This window comes from Bidens hawaiensis, unplaced genomic scaffold (genome assembly GCF_021521415.1).
Source record: "Bidens hawaiensis isolate Kalapana, Puna unplaced genomic scaffold, B.hawaiensis_p1.1 tig00054948_1, whole genome shotgun sequence".
Taxonomy (NCBI): Eukaryota; Viridiplantae; Streptophyta; class Magnoliopsida; order Asterales; family Asteraceae; genus Bidens; species Bidens hawaiensis.
Genome location: NW_027499913.1, coordinates 5246 through 22381, shown reverse-complemented (window position 1 = coordinate 22381; position 17136 = coordinate 5246). Strand labels below are relative to the sequence as shown.

General features: G+C 36.1%; 2 protein-coding genes and 4 non-coding genes across 6 annotated transcripts; 5 read left to right on the top strand and 1 right to left on the bottom strand.

The window, feature by feature from the left end:
* Nucleotides 1–581: 581 nt before the first annotated feature.
* On the top strand, nt 582–2143 carry LOC143600822 (small RNA-binding protein 11, chloroplastic-like). The gene is made up of 4 exons (XM_077078394.1): nt 582–720; nt 1471–1539; nt 1616–1722; nt 1865–2143. Exons 1-4 carry the CDS (start codon nt 582–584, stop codon nt 1976–1978), a joined length of 429 nt encoding a protein of 142 aa, XP_076934509.1. The 3' UTR covers nt 1979–2143.
* Nucleotides 2144–3446: 1303 nt separating this feature from the next.
* On the top strand, nt 3447–3607 carry LOC143600834 (U1 spliceosomal RNA). Its single transcript, XR_013147547.1, has one exon. It is a non-coding gene; the product is annotated as a U1 spliceosomal RNA (small nuclear RNA).
* An 860-nt stretch (nt 3608–4467) lies between these two features.
* On the top strand, nt 4468–4623 carry LOC143600832 (U1 spliceosomal RNA). Its single transcript, XR_013147545.1, has one exon. It is a non-coding gene; the product is annotated as a U1 spliceosomal RNA (small nuclear RNA).
* A 5816-nt stretch (nt 4624–10439) lies between these two features.
* LOC143600835 (U1 spliceosomal RNA) lies at nt 10440–10600 on the top strand. Its single transcript, XR_013147548.1, has one exon. It is a non-coding gene; the product is annotated as a U1 spliceosomal RNA (small nuclear RNA).
* A 1615-nt stretch (nt 10601–12215) lies between these two features.
* Nucleotides 12216–12376, top strand: LOC143600833 (U1 spliceosomal RNA). Its single transcript, XR_013147546.1, has one exon. It is a non-coding gene; the product is annotated as a U1 spliceosomal RNA (small nuclear RNA).
* A 712-nt stretch (nt 12377–13088) lies between these two features.
* LOC143600827 (protein trichome birefringence-like 8) lies at nt 13089–16729 on the bottom strand. Its single transcript, XM_077078399.1, has 4 exons — nt 16356–16729; nt 14753–15142; nt 14230–14388; nt 13089–13461 (listed from the first exon to the last, which is right to left on the bottom strand). Exons 1-4 carry the CDS (start codon nt 16727–16729, stop codon nt 13089–13091), a joined length of 1296 nt encoding a protein of 431 aa, XP_076934514.1.
* Nucleotides 16730–17136: the final 407 nt, after the last annotated feature.

Genomic DNA, 17136 nt, shown 5'->3' with positions numbered 1-17136 from the left:
AAACTTTGCAAAAACGAAATGCATGTAAAATAAAAAGTTTTTGGACTAAATTTGGGTAATGGCCAAAACATTGGAGCAAGAAAAAAACTTAGGGCGCGTTCGTTTTACGGACATTTTTTAAAGGATTTAGAATTGGAATTGGAATGTTTGAGAATCCCTATCATGTGTTTGGTTTTAATATGTATTGGAATTGGAATCTTCTTCATTCTCCGTTTTTTTTTGAAGAATGAGGGAAACGGCGGAAACGTTTTAGTTTTTTCACATTTTTCGTTTTTGATTTATATTTTGAGTTATGATTTTTTTATTAATTTTTTTGAATTTTTTTCAGAAGGGTTTTTACTTTCCATAATAATCCTTATAAAATAGGTGGAATTTTAAAATCCTATGAAATATGGAATTTGACGGGATTTAGTTTCCATTCTCATTCTTTCGTTTAACGAAACTACAATCTCATTGGTTAGAATTCCTCAGAGAAATGAATAGATAAATGAACAAGGGCTTTACTTGTATTCTCATCTCTCCTCTCCTTGTTCCCCTGTTTCTTAAGCCCTAAATAAACAAACACAGAGACAGAGAGAGCTATGGCGGCATGTAAAAGGATGATATCAAAGTCAATTTTCACCTGTATTTTTTCACGATCAAACACATCATCTTCCTCCATTGGACCTCCATCTTCTCTTATTTCACGTAGAGGCATTGCTTCCAGGCTTTATGTTGCAGGTTTTGCGTCTTTCCTTCAAATTCATACTTCAAATTCTTCTTCTATTGTGTCTGTGGATATCTTAATGATCATTTTCATTCATATATTAGTTTTGGACTGACATCTTGCATTTAAGTAGAGTGAAACAAAGAACAGACTGTTGCAGTACCAAACAGTATTTGTTAATACCTTACCTAAGTCTGCACGCTTCGGTTTCGGTTTTTTTAGGTTTTTTGATTGGGTTTGGTTCGGTTTTTTGGTTTTGCCATCAGAGCTTCATAAATTTAATTTTATAACTACTTGATTATTATAACATTTTGGGTAAAATATTTGAGTTACATATTCATTAAGGTCTTATAAATTACTTAAATTAAGAAATAAAAAGTAAACAATAAATATCTGTCTATTTGGTTTTGTTTTTTGGTTTTTATCACATGCAACACCAAAACCGAACCTACAGTTCGGTTTTTACTAAGCATATAACCAAACCGTTGTTTTGCTTCAGTTTGGTTTTATCGGATTTGGGTTGGTTTATTCGGTTTGGTTTTGAAGTTATAACTAATATATCAGTTGGCCTGTGATTTAGGTGATAGAACAGTGTAGCAACTCACAGATGATAACCAAAATTGGTACATGATATTATATCTGATATGTTAAAAGACTTTTGTGCATATTTGTTCACTTGCTTATTAGAAGTATTGCAGCATATTCTAGTTGCATTTGACTAAAGTCATCAGGAATATTATTCCTCATTATGTATTTACTTGCAGGATTATCATTTTATACCACAGAAAAAGCATTACTAGATGCATTTTCTCAATATGGTCAAGTTGTTGAAGGTACGTACCCTAAGTGCTTTCTTTCGCAATCTTTATTAATCAAACTGGTAATATAATAGTTAACAATACTTTGCAGCCAATGTTATGATGGATAAAGTTTCAAGCAGATCAAAAGGATTCGGGTTTATTACTTATGCATCTGCAGATGAAGCTGAGAAAGCTATCACTGAAATGGATGGAAAGGTTCAAGTTCTAAATTCTTTTTTTTTTTAAATTAAGTAACTGTTACGCGTTTTTCATTTTATAGCTTATATTAACATAATCACTTTCTCACAATGCCAAACGCCCTCTATTCTGATTTTGAAATGTATATGGTTTTCTGCAGACACTGCACGGACGTATCATAACCGTTGAACTGGCAAAGCCGCGGCGGGCACAATACAATAGTGGTATGCCAATAGCTAGAGGCCCCCCTGAACCACCTACAGAGAAGCAGTAAGTGCTTCTACGCTTTATTGGCAGATAGGGTCAATAGCACAAGCACTCACAGCATTGATTTACAAGTGCTTTAAGATTACGATACTACCCTTTGCTGAGGTGATCTGATCTTATGTGTGTTTGCTACTTGTTGCGACAAACGGGGCTACAATATTAGTTTGCAACATATTATTTTTGATATTCAAGACGATAGTGTAATATGTTACTTGCTTCTTTGTTTTGATTATTAAACATTCAAAATTTGAATTTAAATGTTTGTGTAAAGTGGATATTAGTTTAAGAAACGTTATTAGTCGCGAATACATGCATAATATTAGCCGTGAATACATGCATCAGTGCATCATGTAAAGTGGTTATTTGGTTATTTGATGTTGAAGTTAAGCTAACCCATTTAATTGATGTATCATGCACATTCAGTAACCAAGAGAACATGAATAAAGGATGATTCGGTTTGAAACTTTTTGATACCGTTCTTTTTTGGTTTGGTTTTAGTTACAAACATCCACATATCTGAATTAACCGAGCCGAACTCGTCTCTTTTGAAGTAATGAATTGAACCTGGTATAGTTTCTTCAGAAGATTTTTTTTTTCCAAAATTAAAGTTCATGCAAAAATGTATTTTGGTTTGATGATTTTGTTATCCAAAAATCAGAAATTCAAATCTGTGTTAAATATCTATTCAACATAAATAGGTCATGCATCTGTTGCCTGCAAAATGAAATCCGGTGATCAATGAGTTAATACTTGACTGATAATCCAAAGCCGAAATTGACCCAACTGATAGTTTTCTGATAAGGCGATGACTGAAAGTTTCGATTATGGTTCAGTTATACACAGAACTGAACTGAAATGAACTAAACCGTTCACAAACTTACATTGAATTATCGTCACGTGGATAACTGAATGGAACATTTTCCAGTTTCCACAACTTTCAATTTAATAATACCACAAGATGCACAAATTAGAGAAGTCCTGGTTTCACAACTGACTTGATTTAGATCGGCTTGTTGGATCAAAGGTCACTTGTTTTGGACAACATAAAACCCTCTTATTAAAACAAACTTGGAAGATTATTGTTTAACAAAATCGACGCTAACAAATATGAACGCACTTTTAGTCATGGATGGATTCCTATTTTGAAAAAAATCGTCGAAGGCGAAATATCATATTTGAAGCATTTGCTTAACAAAATGCCATCCTATTCCCGACAAAGTCTTTCATGAAAATCTGAATTCTTACAAAATGTTGCTCTAATCTACAAAACGATTTGATTTGGATTAATAAATAACACTTTCAAATAGAAAATAAACTTATATTACCAGGTAGGAAAACAAAGAGGCTAAAGTTAAAAATGAGATGTGAAATCTGTGTAGTGGAATGAGCATTTTGAAGTCACCCCACATCGGTAGACAAAGGAAAAAGAATTGGAGTAGAGGCTGAATAAAAGATGAAAGATTGAGCAGGAATACTCACTTACCTGGATGGGGTCAATGGGCGATCAAGAAGGTCTATGGCCTAGGTTAGTGACCTCCATTGCACGAAGGAGGGGTGCTACCCTAAGATCGGTTCAAGTGATCGAGTCTACATCATAATTTGTGGCAGTGGGGGCTTGCGTTTGCGCAGCCCCTGCACAATACTTGAGTGTAATGCTTTAGTGTCTTGTCTACTTTGGTTAATCATTCTTACAGTTTTAAATCCTTAATTGTGTGCAGCCTTTCAAAAGCTTGTCTCATACCGGTTTTGTTCTTGTTAATGATTTAGTTGCCATCAGTTTTAAATCCTTAATTGTGTGCAGCCTTACAAAAGCTTGTCTCATACTGGTTAAGAAATTTACACTCTGTGTAGGTGTGAGATTAAAACCTGCGGAAGGTGTTTGACAACCATCTTGGCTTGTTCTTTAGAAACACTTCCTAGGATAGTTTTCCCATAAACAACTTTAAGCATCTTTTCATTCTGATTTTCATTTCATACATAATACTTATGAATATTGATATTTCATTCCCTTTATTTTAAGCATCTCTTACTCTTCAAGAACACAAGCCCATAACATATTATATTTTGACTACTAGCTCTCATAGTAGAAACTTCTAACCAATATCTCTTGATCGCTTCACTCAAAAATTTTGGACGGAAGTTGAGAGTAGAGAAGTTCATTTATATTGTTACTGAATCAGACAAGTGTATACTGGATACAACCTTGTGGTGCCGACGGTAGACTACCTGGCCTCTTGAAGACTCGACATGTGCTTTTATCAATTTTAGACACGTCATGTTTGAAAATTTAGCATTTCCTTTTATCATGAATAGGGTGGTGCTTCTTATTTCATCAATGCACAATATAACATTAGTAACACAACTGTCTTAGATAGATAACTCCATGGTCAAATTCTCTACCTAATTCTATTGACCATCATTGGCCACTATACTCTCATATTCGAATGAAGAAACACATAGGGATTTTATGACTAATAAGCATTTTACGACCAACTCAAGTTTGCTTTTTATAATGGATGATCAAGAAGGTCCATGGCTTAGGTTAGTGACCTCCATTGCACTTAGGAGGGGTGCCAACCTAAGATCGGCTCAAGTAGCCGAGTCTACATCATAATTTGTGGCAGTGGAGGCTTTATGCTGTTTTGATCTTGAGCGATATATCAGTTCACTTATTTCTCATGCCAATTTTAGCTGTACCCAACAATTTAGTTTGTGGGACAAACTCACCCTTGTTGCTATGGTCATCTGTTCTATTGTTTGGTTGCTATTTATATTAGGCGAAAGTGGTGACCACTGGTTTATGATCTTTTTGCTATACAACAAAGGACTGCTTGTACATATTAATTTTTATATTGAATTTATTTCACCCAATTAATTGATGCCATTGCCCATTCAACAACTGACCAAAGGAAGAACTGATAACTGATGATTCGGTCTGAAAATTTTTGATAGCTATCTTTTTTAGTTCGGGTATGGTTACAAAGATCCATAAAACTGAGTTTATCGAACCGATCTGGTTTACTATTTTGAAGTGAAGAGCTGCACCCGACATTTTAAAGCAGGGAATCTGTTTGAACTTTGAAGTCTTTTACATATCAAAAACCATAAAAAATATGCCAAAAGATATATTACTTTGCTGAAAATGTTTATTATTATCAACACCCAAATCTATTTTCAATCAAGACAATCCCTCAAAATGAAACCCAGTGGTCAATGACTTAGGTGAACAAGTTTGTATGTTTAACCGATGATCATTTTCGAAATTAATCGAACTAACTTTTGAATATGATTCGGTTATTCTATGAACCTGAGCTGATAAGACTGAACCGTTCACAAACTTATGTTCCTTATTAAAACAAGCGTGCAAGATCATAGTGAACTGAATGTCTCCATATTCTCGACAAATCCTTACATGAAACCTTAAAAGTCTGAATTCTTACAAAATGTTGCTCTAATCCTTAACTCCACCTTATCAGCGGGTCGAGCCATCTGGGTCTAAAAGGTCTCGGGTAAGTTACCTTGACCCAGGAGCAAAAGTTTAGGGCTGAATAAGTGGGAGGTTGACTATCAAGGACTGACTGTCAGGAGGCATTAACTACCAAATTATGTTTAAGTATTCCATTTTTGTTCTAGTTTTCTTGGTCTTGTTTAGTATGATTATCACTTGTAACTGGAGACTTATCATCTCGAATTGGTTAAATTGGAGATTAGCACCTCTCGAATCGGGTCAACTATCTTATTATTACAATAAAAAAAATCTTTCTTTTTCTGGGGTCCAATCAAATCCACAAAACGATTTGAGAATACTAGCATCTTATTTGGATGAAGAAATGGCTTTCCAAATAGAAAATAAACTTATTACTAAGTAGGAAAACAAAGATCTAGAGTAAAAAGGATATGTGAAATGTGTGTAGTGGAATGAGCATTTTAAAGTCATCCCACATTGGTAGATAAAGAAAAAAGAAACTAAGTGGAGGCTGAATAAAAGGTGAAAGATGGAAGTAGTTAAACCTGGATGGGGTTAATGGATGATCATGAAGATGAAGAACATCGGACTAAATATTTCTCTCCAAAAAGATGAAGAACATGAGAGAGAAATATGAGAAACAATATTGTACTAGGTATGTGTTAGGTATCAAATAGTAGAGGGGGTCAATTGTAAAAGTATCATAGTATGAGGGTTGAAAGTGTAGTTAGTCAATTGTATGAACTGTTAATAAGCCAACTGGTTACGGGAATGAGATTAGCGATTGATTTTGAGATAATTCTCCCTTCTGTTCTTCTTCTTCTTCTCTATCGCTCGCTCGATTACCAATTTGTATCATAACAGTATGCAGACTAGCCTATTTTGACAAGTTGGTAGAGTACTGGTAGACACTTGTTAGTGATTGTTTTCCGTCTTTGTTTAGTTCTATCTTATTTAAAAAAAAAAAACAAAAGGTTTACAACCAAGAATCTTGTCGTGTGCATGTTATGTTTAATATTTGAGGTTAAACATATCTTCAAGACAAAACAGCAAAAGACGTCCTTTATGTTTGGACGTTTTTTCAATAGACGTCCTTTCGCGAAACAAATGGCAGAAAACATACTGTATGTTTCAAATTCCTTTCACGTTAGGTCCTTTAGCCCTAACCCTGTTAAATATTTTCGTTAAATCTAGTCATGTGCAATGCACATGAGGGTACTTTTGTAACTTTACACATTATTTAATAATTAAAACTAAATAAACATTTAAATTTAAGAAAAATAAAATTCCCCCCCCCCTCTCTCTCTGATTCTTCCACCACCCCTACCATCACCAATCAAACAAGCACCACCACCCACCATCTGCCGCCGCCTCCACCCACAAACACCCGACCACTAACCGTCGGTCGCCTCCACTGTAACTCCCACTGTAAGAACCCTAAATCCCCAATACTCATCATTTACAAAATCAAAAACCCTAACTTTGGCCCTAATCCATCTCCACCCGTCTCTGTCTTGCCATTAAATATATGGCCGGTAACAAAGCACTGCCATCCCAATCTTGAAACACTCTCTCTCTGTGTCTCCTCTTTGTACACACTAAAGATTTCGCCCAAAAAAACCGCTGCCGCCGTCATCTGATTTGAACCCTGATTACCACCTTAAAACACAAATTTGGGGCTTCCGTTTGAAAACACAAACAAGATATACAGAACAAATTTGAGGATTCCGTCAACCTTCGTCGCACCACTCCTACCATCGACCTGATTACCGCAACATCACCTCCACTACAGCCTGACCAAACCACCATTACCCAACATAAACCACCACTGTCGTTGCCTTTAAACCCCAACTTAACCACCATCATCGTCTTTCAAATCTGTATCTCCACCACCACCCCCTATCATCTCTCTCCACCACCACGATCTCCAGAAATACCACTCACCACCAACAAATGAGCACCAACTATCACCACCATCTCCGATAACAGATCTGTGATTTACTTACCCAGATCACCCAGATCTGGTCCCAAACAGATTTACCCCCTATCATCTCTCTCCACCACCACGATCTCCAGAAACCACCACTCACCACCAACAAATGAGCACCAACTATCACCACCATCTTCGATAACAGATCTGTGATTTACTTACCCAGATCACCCAGATCTGGTCCCAAACAGATTTACCCCCTATCATCTCTCTCCACCACCACGATCTCCAGAAACCACCACTCACCACCAACAAATGAGCACCAACTATCACCACCATCTCTGATAACAGATCTGTGATTTACTTACCCAGATCACCCAGATCTGGTCCCAAACAGATTTACCCCCTATCATCTCTCTCCACCACCACGATCTCCAGAAACCACCACTCACCACCAACAAATGAGCACCAACTATCACCACCATCTCCGATAACAGATCTGTGATTTACTTACCCAGATCACCCAGATCTGGTCCCAAACAGATTTACCCCCTATCATCTCTCTCCACCACCACGATCTCCAGAAACCACCACTCACCACCAACAAATGAGCACCAACTATCACCACCATCTCCGATAACAGATCTGTGATTTACTTACCCAGATCACCCAGATCTGGTCCCAAACAGATTTACCCCCTATCATCTCTCTCCACCACCACGATCTCCAGAAACCACCACTCACCACCAACAAATGAGCACCAACTATCACCACCATCTCCGATAACAGATCTGTGATTTACTTACCCAAATCACCCAGATCTGGTCCCAAACAGATTTACCCCCTTTCATCTCTCTCCACCACCACGATCTCCAGAAACCCCACCGCCTTCGCCTGAACCCTAGCTCATCACCGCCTACTTCCTATCTTCAAGCTCAAAACAATCACAGGCGGGGCGGGGGTGATTGTGGCAAGCGGCGGTAAGGTGATGGTGGCACCAGAATTTAGAGAGGTAGGAGAGCCTAGAGGAGAGAGAGAGAGAATGAGTTCTATGAGAAAGAAAGAGAGTTGGGTGTTAAGGGGTTTTATATTTTTTAATAAATAATGTAAAAAGACTAGTTTACCCTCACGTGCGATGCCCAGATTTAACGAAAAAATTTAACTGAGTTAGTACGAAAGGACGTAACATGATAGAGTTTTTAAGCATAAAGGATGTTTTCTGCCATTTCTTTCGCCAAAGGACGTCCAATGAAAAAGCGTGCAAACATAAATGACTAGTTTTGATGTTCTGTCTATCTTCAAATACATCATGCACTAACAAATAAAGCTAGTAATTAATGGTAAGTCATCAGTGAAGGTGAGAGTGAGACGATACAACCTCCCAATAAGACTCCAATTACCACACGATATTGTGATTTGTGAACTACTATCATTGTAGTATTGTAAGGAGTGTGCATCTGGAATGTACTATATATGAATACATCTTCAATGAGTTTCAACCTTTGATATGGATGGAATATGAAGAACACCTCTTAGAACTGTAATGTGACTTGTACTACTTCTTCCACATGTGTAACCTCTAACGCTAACCAAATAGTGCATTTGTTTGCCAATGAAGAGTTAGTTCGTAGAATTGAATATACCATGATCACTTGAATAAGTAGTTGATACACACATAGCACATTATGAGCCAACCATGAGCTATACTTGATCTTTGGTTTTGAAGACCACCGATATTACATATGTGGCTTTTCTGTCCAATATTGATTCAAAATTCTCTTTAAGAAACCTCCAATATATCTCTCTCTCAATGTGTTGGCATCTGATCTATGTGTGTTTAAATGGTTAGATTGCCTAATTCATGTCTTTGTATAGAACTCAAGGTATTGTGACTACCGATATAAGTATATAACACATGAACATAATAGACAATAGCGAGTCATAACCTTACAACTTTATTTGTCGATTAACTAGCGCTAAAAGATGGTTTTCTGATACTAAATGGCCAAATAGTTGATACAAGGGGTTCTTAGAGTAGAAGAAACGTCTTACTTTACTTTCCATCATAGAAGAAACTTCAAACCACACTCCTCGTTGAGATCATATGGTTTAGTATTCACCAAACAAAGGTTGAGAATAGAGGATCTCATCCCAGTGGCAGCAACCTTGTAGAGTCGGTGGTAGATCGAGTAAATGGTTCAACGTGTCTCAAAGGCTTGAGATCTTTTCTCATTGACGTTAGATACGTTATATTCTAAATTGATTTTGCATTTTACAAGTCCCATCTCTTGATCACACTAAAATTCATTTCGTTGTTCAAGGTTTTGCTTTCACAACTTGACTTTTTTTCTGGTAGTGGGGGGAGGGGCACCTCTAGGCCTAAAAAGAACATAATTTATATTTGGTATAAGCCATAATATATTTTATTTTATTTTTATTGGCATTTTTATTTATATCAAAATTCAAATCTGTATTGAATCTGCTTCCAGTTAAGACAAGCCTCAGAGTGCAACCCAGTGGTCAATTGAGTTAGCTGAACCAGTTTGTATACAATTAAACCGATAAACCAAAAACCAAAATTATGCGAACTGATACGGAACTTTTAATTATGTTTTGGTTATAATATTGAACTGAACTTAAACAAAGTGTACCGTTCATACACTTATATCAACTCTTATGAGAACATAAAGGATCACACTGAATGGAAATTAACCTTACCAAATATGAAGTGTTGTAAAGTTTAGCAATGGGTGCATTTATATTTTTGTAAATTCACTCCTGCAGCATTGATGTAACAAAATGTCACCCCTATTCCTGACAAATTTATTCATGAAACCTTTAAAGGTCCAAATTCACATGTGGGAATACTATTATCTGATTTGGATACGGAAACAGTTATTCAATTAAACTTGTAAACTTAATGTGTAACCGAGAGTACAAAGAGCCGGAACTAGAAGGATACGTGAGATTGTGCAGTGAAAACAGCAGTTAAAAGCCATCCCACATCAGCAAATAGAAGAAAGATAAAGGGATGGAAGAGTGAATAAAAGGTGGAAGAGGTAATATTGAAACTCACTTACCTGGAAGGGGTCAATGGGTGATCAAGAAGGTCCATGGCCGAGGTTAGTGACCTCCATTGCACGTAGGAGGGGTGCTATCCTAAGATTGGTCCAAGTGACCGAGCCTACATCATAATTTGTGACAGCGGGGGCTTGCGTTTGCGCAGACCCTGCTCAATAGTTAGTCAAAAGTGATTGATCTTGTGGTTAGAATAATACTCTTGATATATGGCTTCTATGTCTAATGATTCTTTAACAAGCCTCCCAGACATCACTATATCTCTTTAGGATGTGGGTACTTGCTACATATATGTTTTTAAATGGCGAGATTGCCTAGTATTCGAAGTATATTCAAGGTTTTGTGGCTACCGAAATATATGCGATCATAATGGACGATAGCAAGCCACAATTGCGTAGCTCATAAATATATGTGAGTTAACTATCACTGAAGAAAGAGATGGTTTCTAATACAAAAACAGTCAGAAGAGTGATACACAGAGTTTTGATTCCATAGAGTAGAAGAAACTTCAAACCACACTTCTCATTGATCAGTCACCAAACAAAAGTTGAGAATAGAGGATCTCATTCCAATGATAACAACCTTGTAGGGTCGGTTATACCTGGTTTATCATGTGTGTCGAAGGCTTGACATCTTTTCTCATTGATTATGTTAAAAAATTAAAGATTTTGCAAGTTTCATCTCTTGACCACATTAAAATTCATCTCATTGTTTAAGGTTTTGCTTTCAAGCTCCACTTAGTTTGTTTTTGGCCGTGGGGCACCTTTAGGCTTAAGAAGGATTATTATTTTTTATTTATTTATTTTTTGTATAAGCAATTTAGCCCAACTTCAAGGCTTATGTTGTTTCTAGTATCTTGATGTTAAGTCATAAAATTCTAGCTCTAATTCCTAAATTTGTACACCTTAAAAATGGTTGTACATTGTAGCTCAATACTAGTTACTTACTGTTCAGCTAAGACACCTTCATTGCAGATAAATTGACTGTATTCATGTATGTAACTGAAGTACCATATTAAGCTTGAAAACCTATAGAACTTGATTGTTGGAAAAGATTCAAAGAAACCAAACTGGACTCACAATATACATGCTTGTCTCGTTTGATAACTAAACAAGAAGAAATCCTGGCAATTGGAAACATATCTCGCGAATAAAGCCTTAACTTGAAAACTACACAACTATTATAATTCATGCTTATTGATTACATGTTTGACCAGTAATCAGATACTCAAAATGTCTTGATAAGATGTATTTGATAAAAAAGCACGAATGAACTAAATCTGGCATGTTTACTAATATTTGTAGTTAACTTTTGATGTAATTAGACTTAGCGTTACCAGTCTTGTTTTAATTCCTCGACAAATTGACTCAATGTACTGCTTTCTTGAACACAATTGGATCATCATGATGTAATTTCTTCATCAAGGAATCTAACAACGTTTTAATCCACTATTTTCTTGAACATGATAGAATCTTAATGTAATTACAGCAGTGGTTCAGCAGGATTTAAGTAGTTTGTGTTTATCGCTCCATATATTATTGCTAAAAATATATTGTTATCCAATATGAACAATATTCCGTTCTCTCAAGCTGGATTCATTAAGAATTTACAAATTAAAATTTAAACTCAAATGTATATCAGAAAGTATATATCAAGGGGCTAGAACTCCCAGAAAAGCATGAGAACTATAAAGTGATCCCACATCGACATGGAGAAGAAAACTAAAGGGATCGATTGGTGGATAAAAGATGAAAGATGTAACAGGAATACTCACTTACCTGGATGGGGTCAATTGGCGATCAAGAAGGTCCATGGCCTAGGTTAGCGACCTCCATTGCACATAGGAGGGGTGCTACCCTAAGATCGGTCCTAGTGATCGAGTCTGCATCGTAATTTGTGGCAGTGGGGGCTTGCGTTCGCGCTGCCCCTGCACAATACTGAGTGTAAGTTTTTGGTATCTGTTTGGCTCATTGGCGCCTGGTAAATGTAAAACTTAGCTCTTAACTGATGGCTAGACGCAACCTCAATCAAGAAAGTCAAGTTTAAGGGTTTAGTTGGCTAATGCTATGAACTGAACAGCTTCAAAGAGATCAAAAAGTCTTGTTACATTCGTGGGAAATCAGGATACAACAGTAAAAACAAAAACAATTTATATAAAAAAAGTACTACTGATGCAGTTTTGGAAGGGAACAATGGCTCGAGAGACTCATGATTAATCAAAAGACGATAAATCGAACTGAAGTTCCAAAAACAATGTTCTTATAATATCAAACTTAATCAGAAACTTAACAATAAATCCTAACATCCTATTTATGCTAAAAGAAAAAGAGAGAACATGGAAATAAAATAATAAAAAACAATAAAATATAAACATAACAAATTAAAAGATATTGTTGATGCTCCTGCATCAACTACATACATTAATCATGCAATAACATATAAATAAATCTGCGTGTTTCTGTTTCCTATAATTTTGAAGTTCCTCATGACTAAACTATGCAGGAGCAATAAACATTTGGTTTGACGCCATCTATGGTTTGAACCCATTTCTATCGACAAAAGAACCAACATGAACTGTCATGTGTGCATACTTGAGCCATCCAAGTCAACCTCAGTTCATGTGCCGATGAACTACTAGCCCAATTATGAGCCAACATAGTACAAACTTCTAATCAGTGCACCACTTGATGACTTGACTCTAAATCCTGTGGACAAAAGTTGTGCATAAAGAAGTTCATTCCAAGTGTCGGGAACACCTGGTAGGCACCAGTGGCTACAATCTTGTGGAGACGGTTGTCGAGTACCTGGCTCACGATATCTTGAAGGGTGACCATCTTTCCTCATTGTTGTTAAATATGAAATGTTCAAGAATTTGACTTTCCGTTTTGTGGCTTCCATCTCTTTGACCACTTTCATTATTATCTGATTGTTCAAGGGTTCACTTTCTGGATTAATGTAGCTTGTTTCTGGTTCCTTGCTCCGATCACAATGACCGCCTGTGTTCCATTCTCCGCCCCTGCACATATAACATGTTTCATTCAATATTTTTATGCTATTTGAACGATTTTAGGCTGAAAGTTCCAGAAATTAAATAGTTAAGAGGTGCCAAGGTGTACACGGAGATGGGTTGTAAGATTAGACCGACCCAGAAACTAGGGTGAGAATAAAACCAATTAACCAATCCAAAACCGAAAAATCTATCAAAACGGAACCAAAATACCAGACCCAAACTAATAATCAGCGGTTTGATTTTGTTTTCAGTTTTTTAACTTAAAATTATGGTTCAGTTTTAGTAATACCTTGTCCCAAAATGACCCGCATCAAAACTGAACAGAAACGCACCAAAACAGCACTGAATTTGTTTGAATGTTTGTTATTGAATTTATGGCAAAACTCATTATTTTTGGGGATAAGTTTTTGACTCAAACCTATTAATAAATAATGAACAAATACTTTTGCTCAAAAGTTTGGAGCCCAAATTCACTATTTTGTAACAATTTTTATCGGACCCAAACTGTTCTAGCCTGATCAACGTAATAACCGAGCCGAATCCATAACATAAAACCAAAAAAATAAAATTTTATCTTTGGTTCGGTTTGAGTCCAACCACCCTGTATGGCGTAAACAACTTTTGTCCATCTTTTGAATTTCGTAAGTTCAGATTAGCTAGACCCATTAGTGTAACTTCTAACTACTTTTATGTACTTAAACTACAAACAAAACACAAATGTACCCATATCATATAAGTGAGCTGAAACTTATGCTTGTAAAAACGTATACTTGCCTGTAATGTACAGGCGAAAAGCTTCGGAAAAAGATATGGGTCTTTTGGGGATTACAAGTGTTGTAAGCCCATGACTTTAGTGTTTGAAGAGACTTCCCAAATGCCTCCATAACATCCATTTTCATGTTCAATGCCCCTTCTTCCTGGAAATACCATCCCCTGAAGAACATAAACAAATATCAACATCCTATAAAAACGAAATTATAATCAATAAACATAAAACTATATAAATTTTATGAATTATATCTCATAACTCGATGCCCAAATTTTTGATTTGGGCCGCATAAATAACAATAATTAAGCTGCCATTGCAACTTGTAAATTTAAAAACTACAAATTGCCGAGGTAATAACGATAATCATTTTTTTTTTATTTTTCACTAAATTGTTTTCCAGATGTAACATGTATAGGTTGACAAGGTAGTTTAAAAATCCCGGGGGTCTATAGAAACCGTAATAATTACATACAAAAATAGTTGTGGGTCAGTTAACCCCGCACCCTATTATGGTTATAGAGCACTTACATCTTTATGGTTTTGTCTTGGTTCCACCAGTGACCAGCACTGAAGACAAGAACATGTGCTCCGGCCCATTTCATAGAGAACCGGTGGAGTTTATCAACCCTAATGGCTCGTTGGACTTCGTTGGGAGCATTTTCCGGTGGGTCATCGATGACCACCAGAAAAGGCACTCGGTAGTACTGGATGGTCAAATTGTAGTCATGAAACATGATTGAAAGGAAACCTTTGTGTTTGGTTATGGGGTTTCCATGCTCTTCATATATTGTTGATGTATTTGAGACTCCTTGTGAAAGCATGCATAGTAGGGATTCCCATTGGTTTCTTCCTATGGAATCCCCCGCGAATACTATACGTCCGTTTCTGCTTCTTTCGAGAAAATCTCGTGCATCAAATCTGTTATTTACATAGTGCAATTGATTACAATTTTGTGTTTTGTATTCTGTTCATCAAATGGATTTATTCAAATTTAAAATGCAAGATTCTAATATGGCCTTACTTGTAGATATGACTTTTGTATGAACGCATTAATCTAGCTTCTATTGTTTTCTTGAATAGGGCCTATGATTGTCTCATGCTTATAGTACAATTATGTTACACTCTTATTATTTTTTATATGTGATAACACTCAAAATAGAATGTTAAATGGCACAAATTAAAGATGCAAATTAGGAAAAAGTCTTCAAAAAGAAACGAACAATTAGAATAGGAAAATATAAAATGGAGAAAACAAATTGATAGGCACTAAAACAATTCTTTAACTATTAAGAACAATTTACTTTCACTTTCACATGGCCGGCTCTAAGGGAGGCCCGGGTGGTCGACGGCCCTGGACTTTCACTATACTGCTAGAAAAATGACTTATAGTTATATCACAATTATATTAATTAGTATTTCCTGTTATCCTGTCGGTATTTGTCACAATTATGATTAACTAGGATTTCCTGTTATCCTGTCGGTATTTGTCACAATTATGATTAGCTAGGATTGCCTGTGATCCTGTCGGTATTCCGTAGGTAAAAACCGTTAGTACTATTCGTCCCTCATGTCTTCACCAAAGAGTTACCAACATGAAAATTTTAAGATTTATAGTGAATCACAGTTTGTATAATTATTAAAATACATAATTAATTCAATAAACTTATTTTTAACTAGTTTTTCAAATTTCAACCTTCATGACTTGAGTTTATTGGCTTAATGCTTTCAGAAATTTAAACTGATATGCTTACGAACAGTTAAAATAAGTCCAGTTTATTCAAACCATTTGATGAAGGTGTCACTGACTCACTGGTTTGATTAACTCGAGATTCACAAAGCTAAAATTAAGGATGCTACACTGCTACTAATTATAATACTATATAATATAGCATAATACAGTATAAAAAAAGGTACAAACAAAAAAATCATGTGAACAACAAGCAATGCATTGAGCTACTTATGAGCACTAAATCTTCAACCCTAGAATTTATCAATAGCTACCTCGAAATTCATATTTTAAACCAATAAAATTCCAAAAAACAATAAAAGAAAACCCATGCATGCAGTTTAATAATGCACAAAAATTATTTTACAATATCCACCAATAGAAAACTAGAACTGAACCCCATACCTTGGTAAATCACACCCATGAGGCTGCCACCGCCATTTAACATACCCGGTATCCGGCCGCCCGTTATGGCGGCATCGGAAACCCGGATCAAGAAACGGGCAATCTTCATTATACTTTTGGGTCGGGTATGTTTCGTCCCAAACCCATTTCCCATATGAATAATCACAGGTCATGTTAATGGGTAGGGCTTTGGAGAGGTTAAACTGAAGAAGGTGAGGGTAGAATGGGGATACAAAGTAGCAGACAACAATGGAGGTTATTAGAATAGAGATGAAGAAGATGAGTGCATAGGTGAAATCGTTTTTATTTAATGTTAATGGTAGGATGAAACAGTGGGGTGGTTTGCAGGGTTGAGTTTCATGATGAAGATCCATTAGATGAGGAGGATTGGTTGAATGAGGAAAAATTAGGTTTTTTTGGTTATTATATGTATGAAAGCTGGCAATTATAATACAGAAAAGTCAAAGATTTGGATTTTGATTTTGTATTGTTTAATATTTTTAAATTTATATTTAAATTCTTTAAAAGCTTTGTGGATTTATATATGCGTGCTCGGATTTAACAGGAGTTTCTCTTCTGGTGGGCTTAGGAAGTAGTGATTTCATAGTTCGATCAGGCAAGGTGATTAAACATGAGAAGACATGTCTTGACAACCAACATGTATTTATTCCTTTGCTTTAACACTTTCGGTTTCCTCACACCTGAAGCTGTGGAGTTACTTACGCGAGTTCAACGGGTCATACGCGAGTTCAACGGGTCATGCATAGTAATGTTATTACTT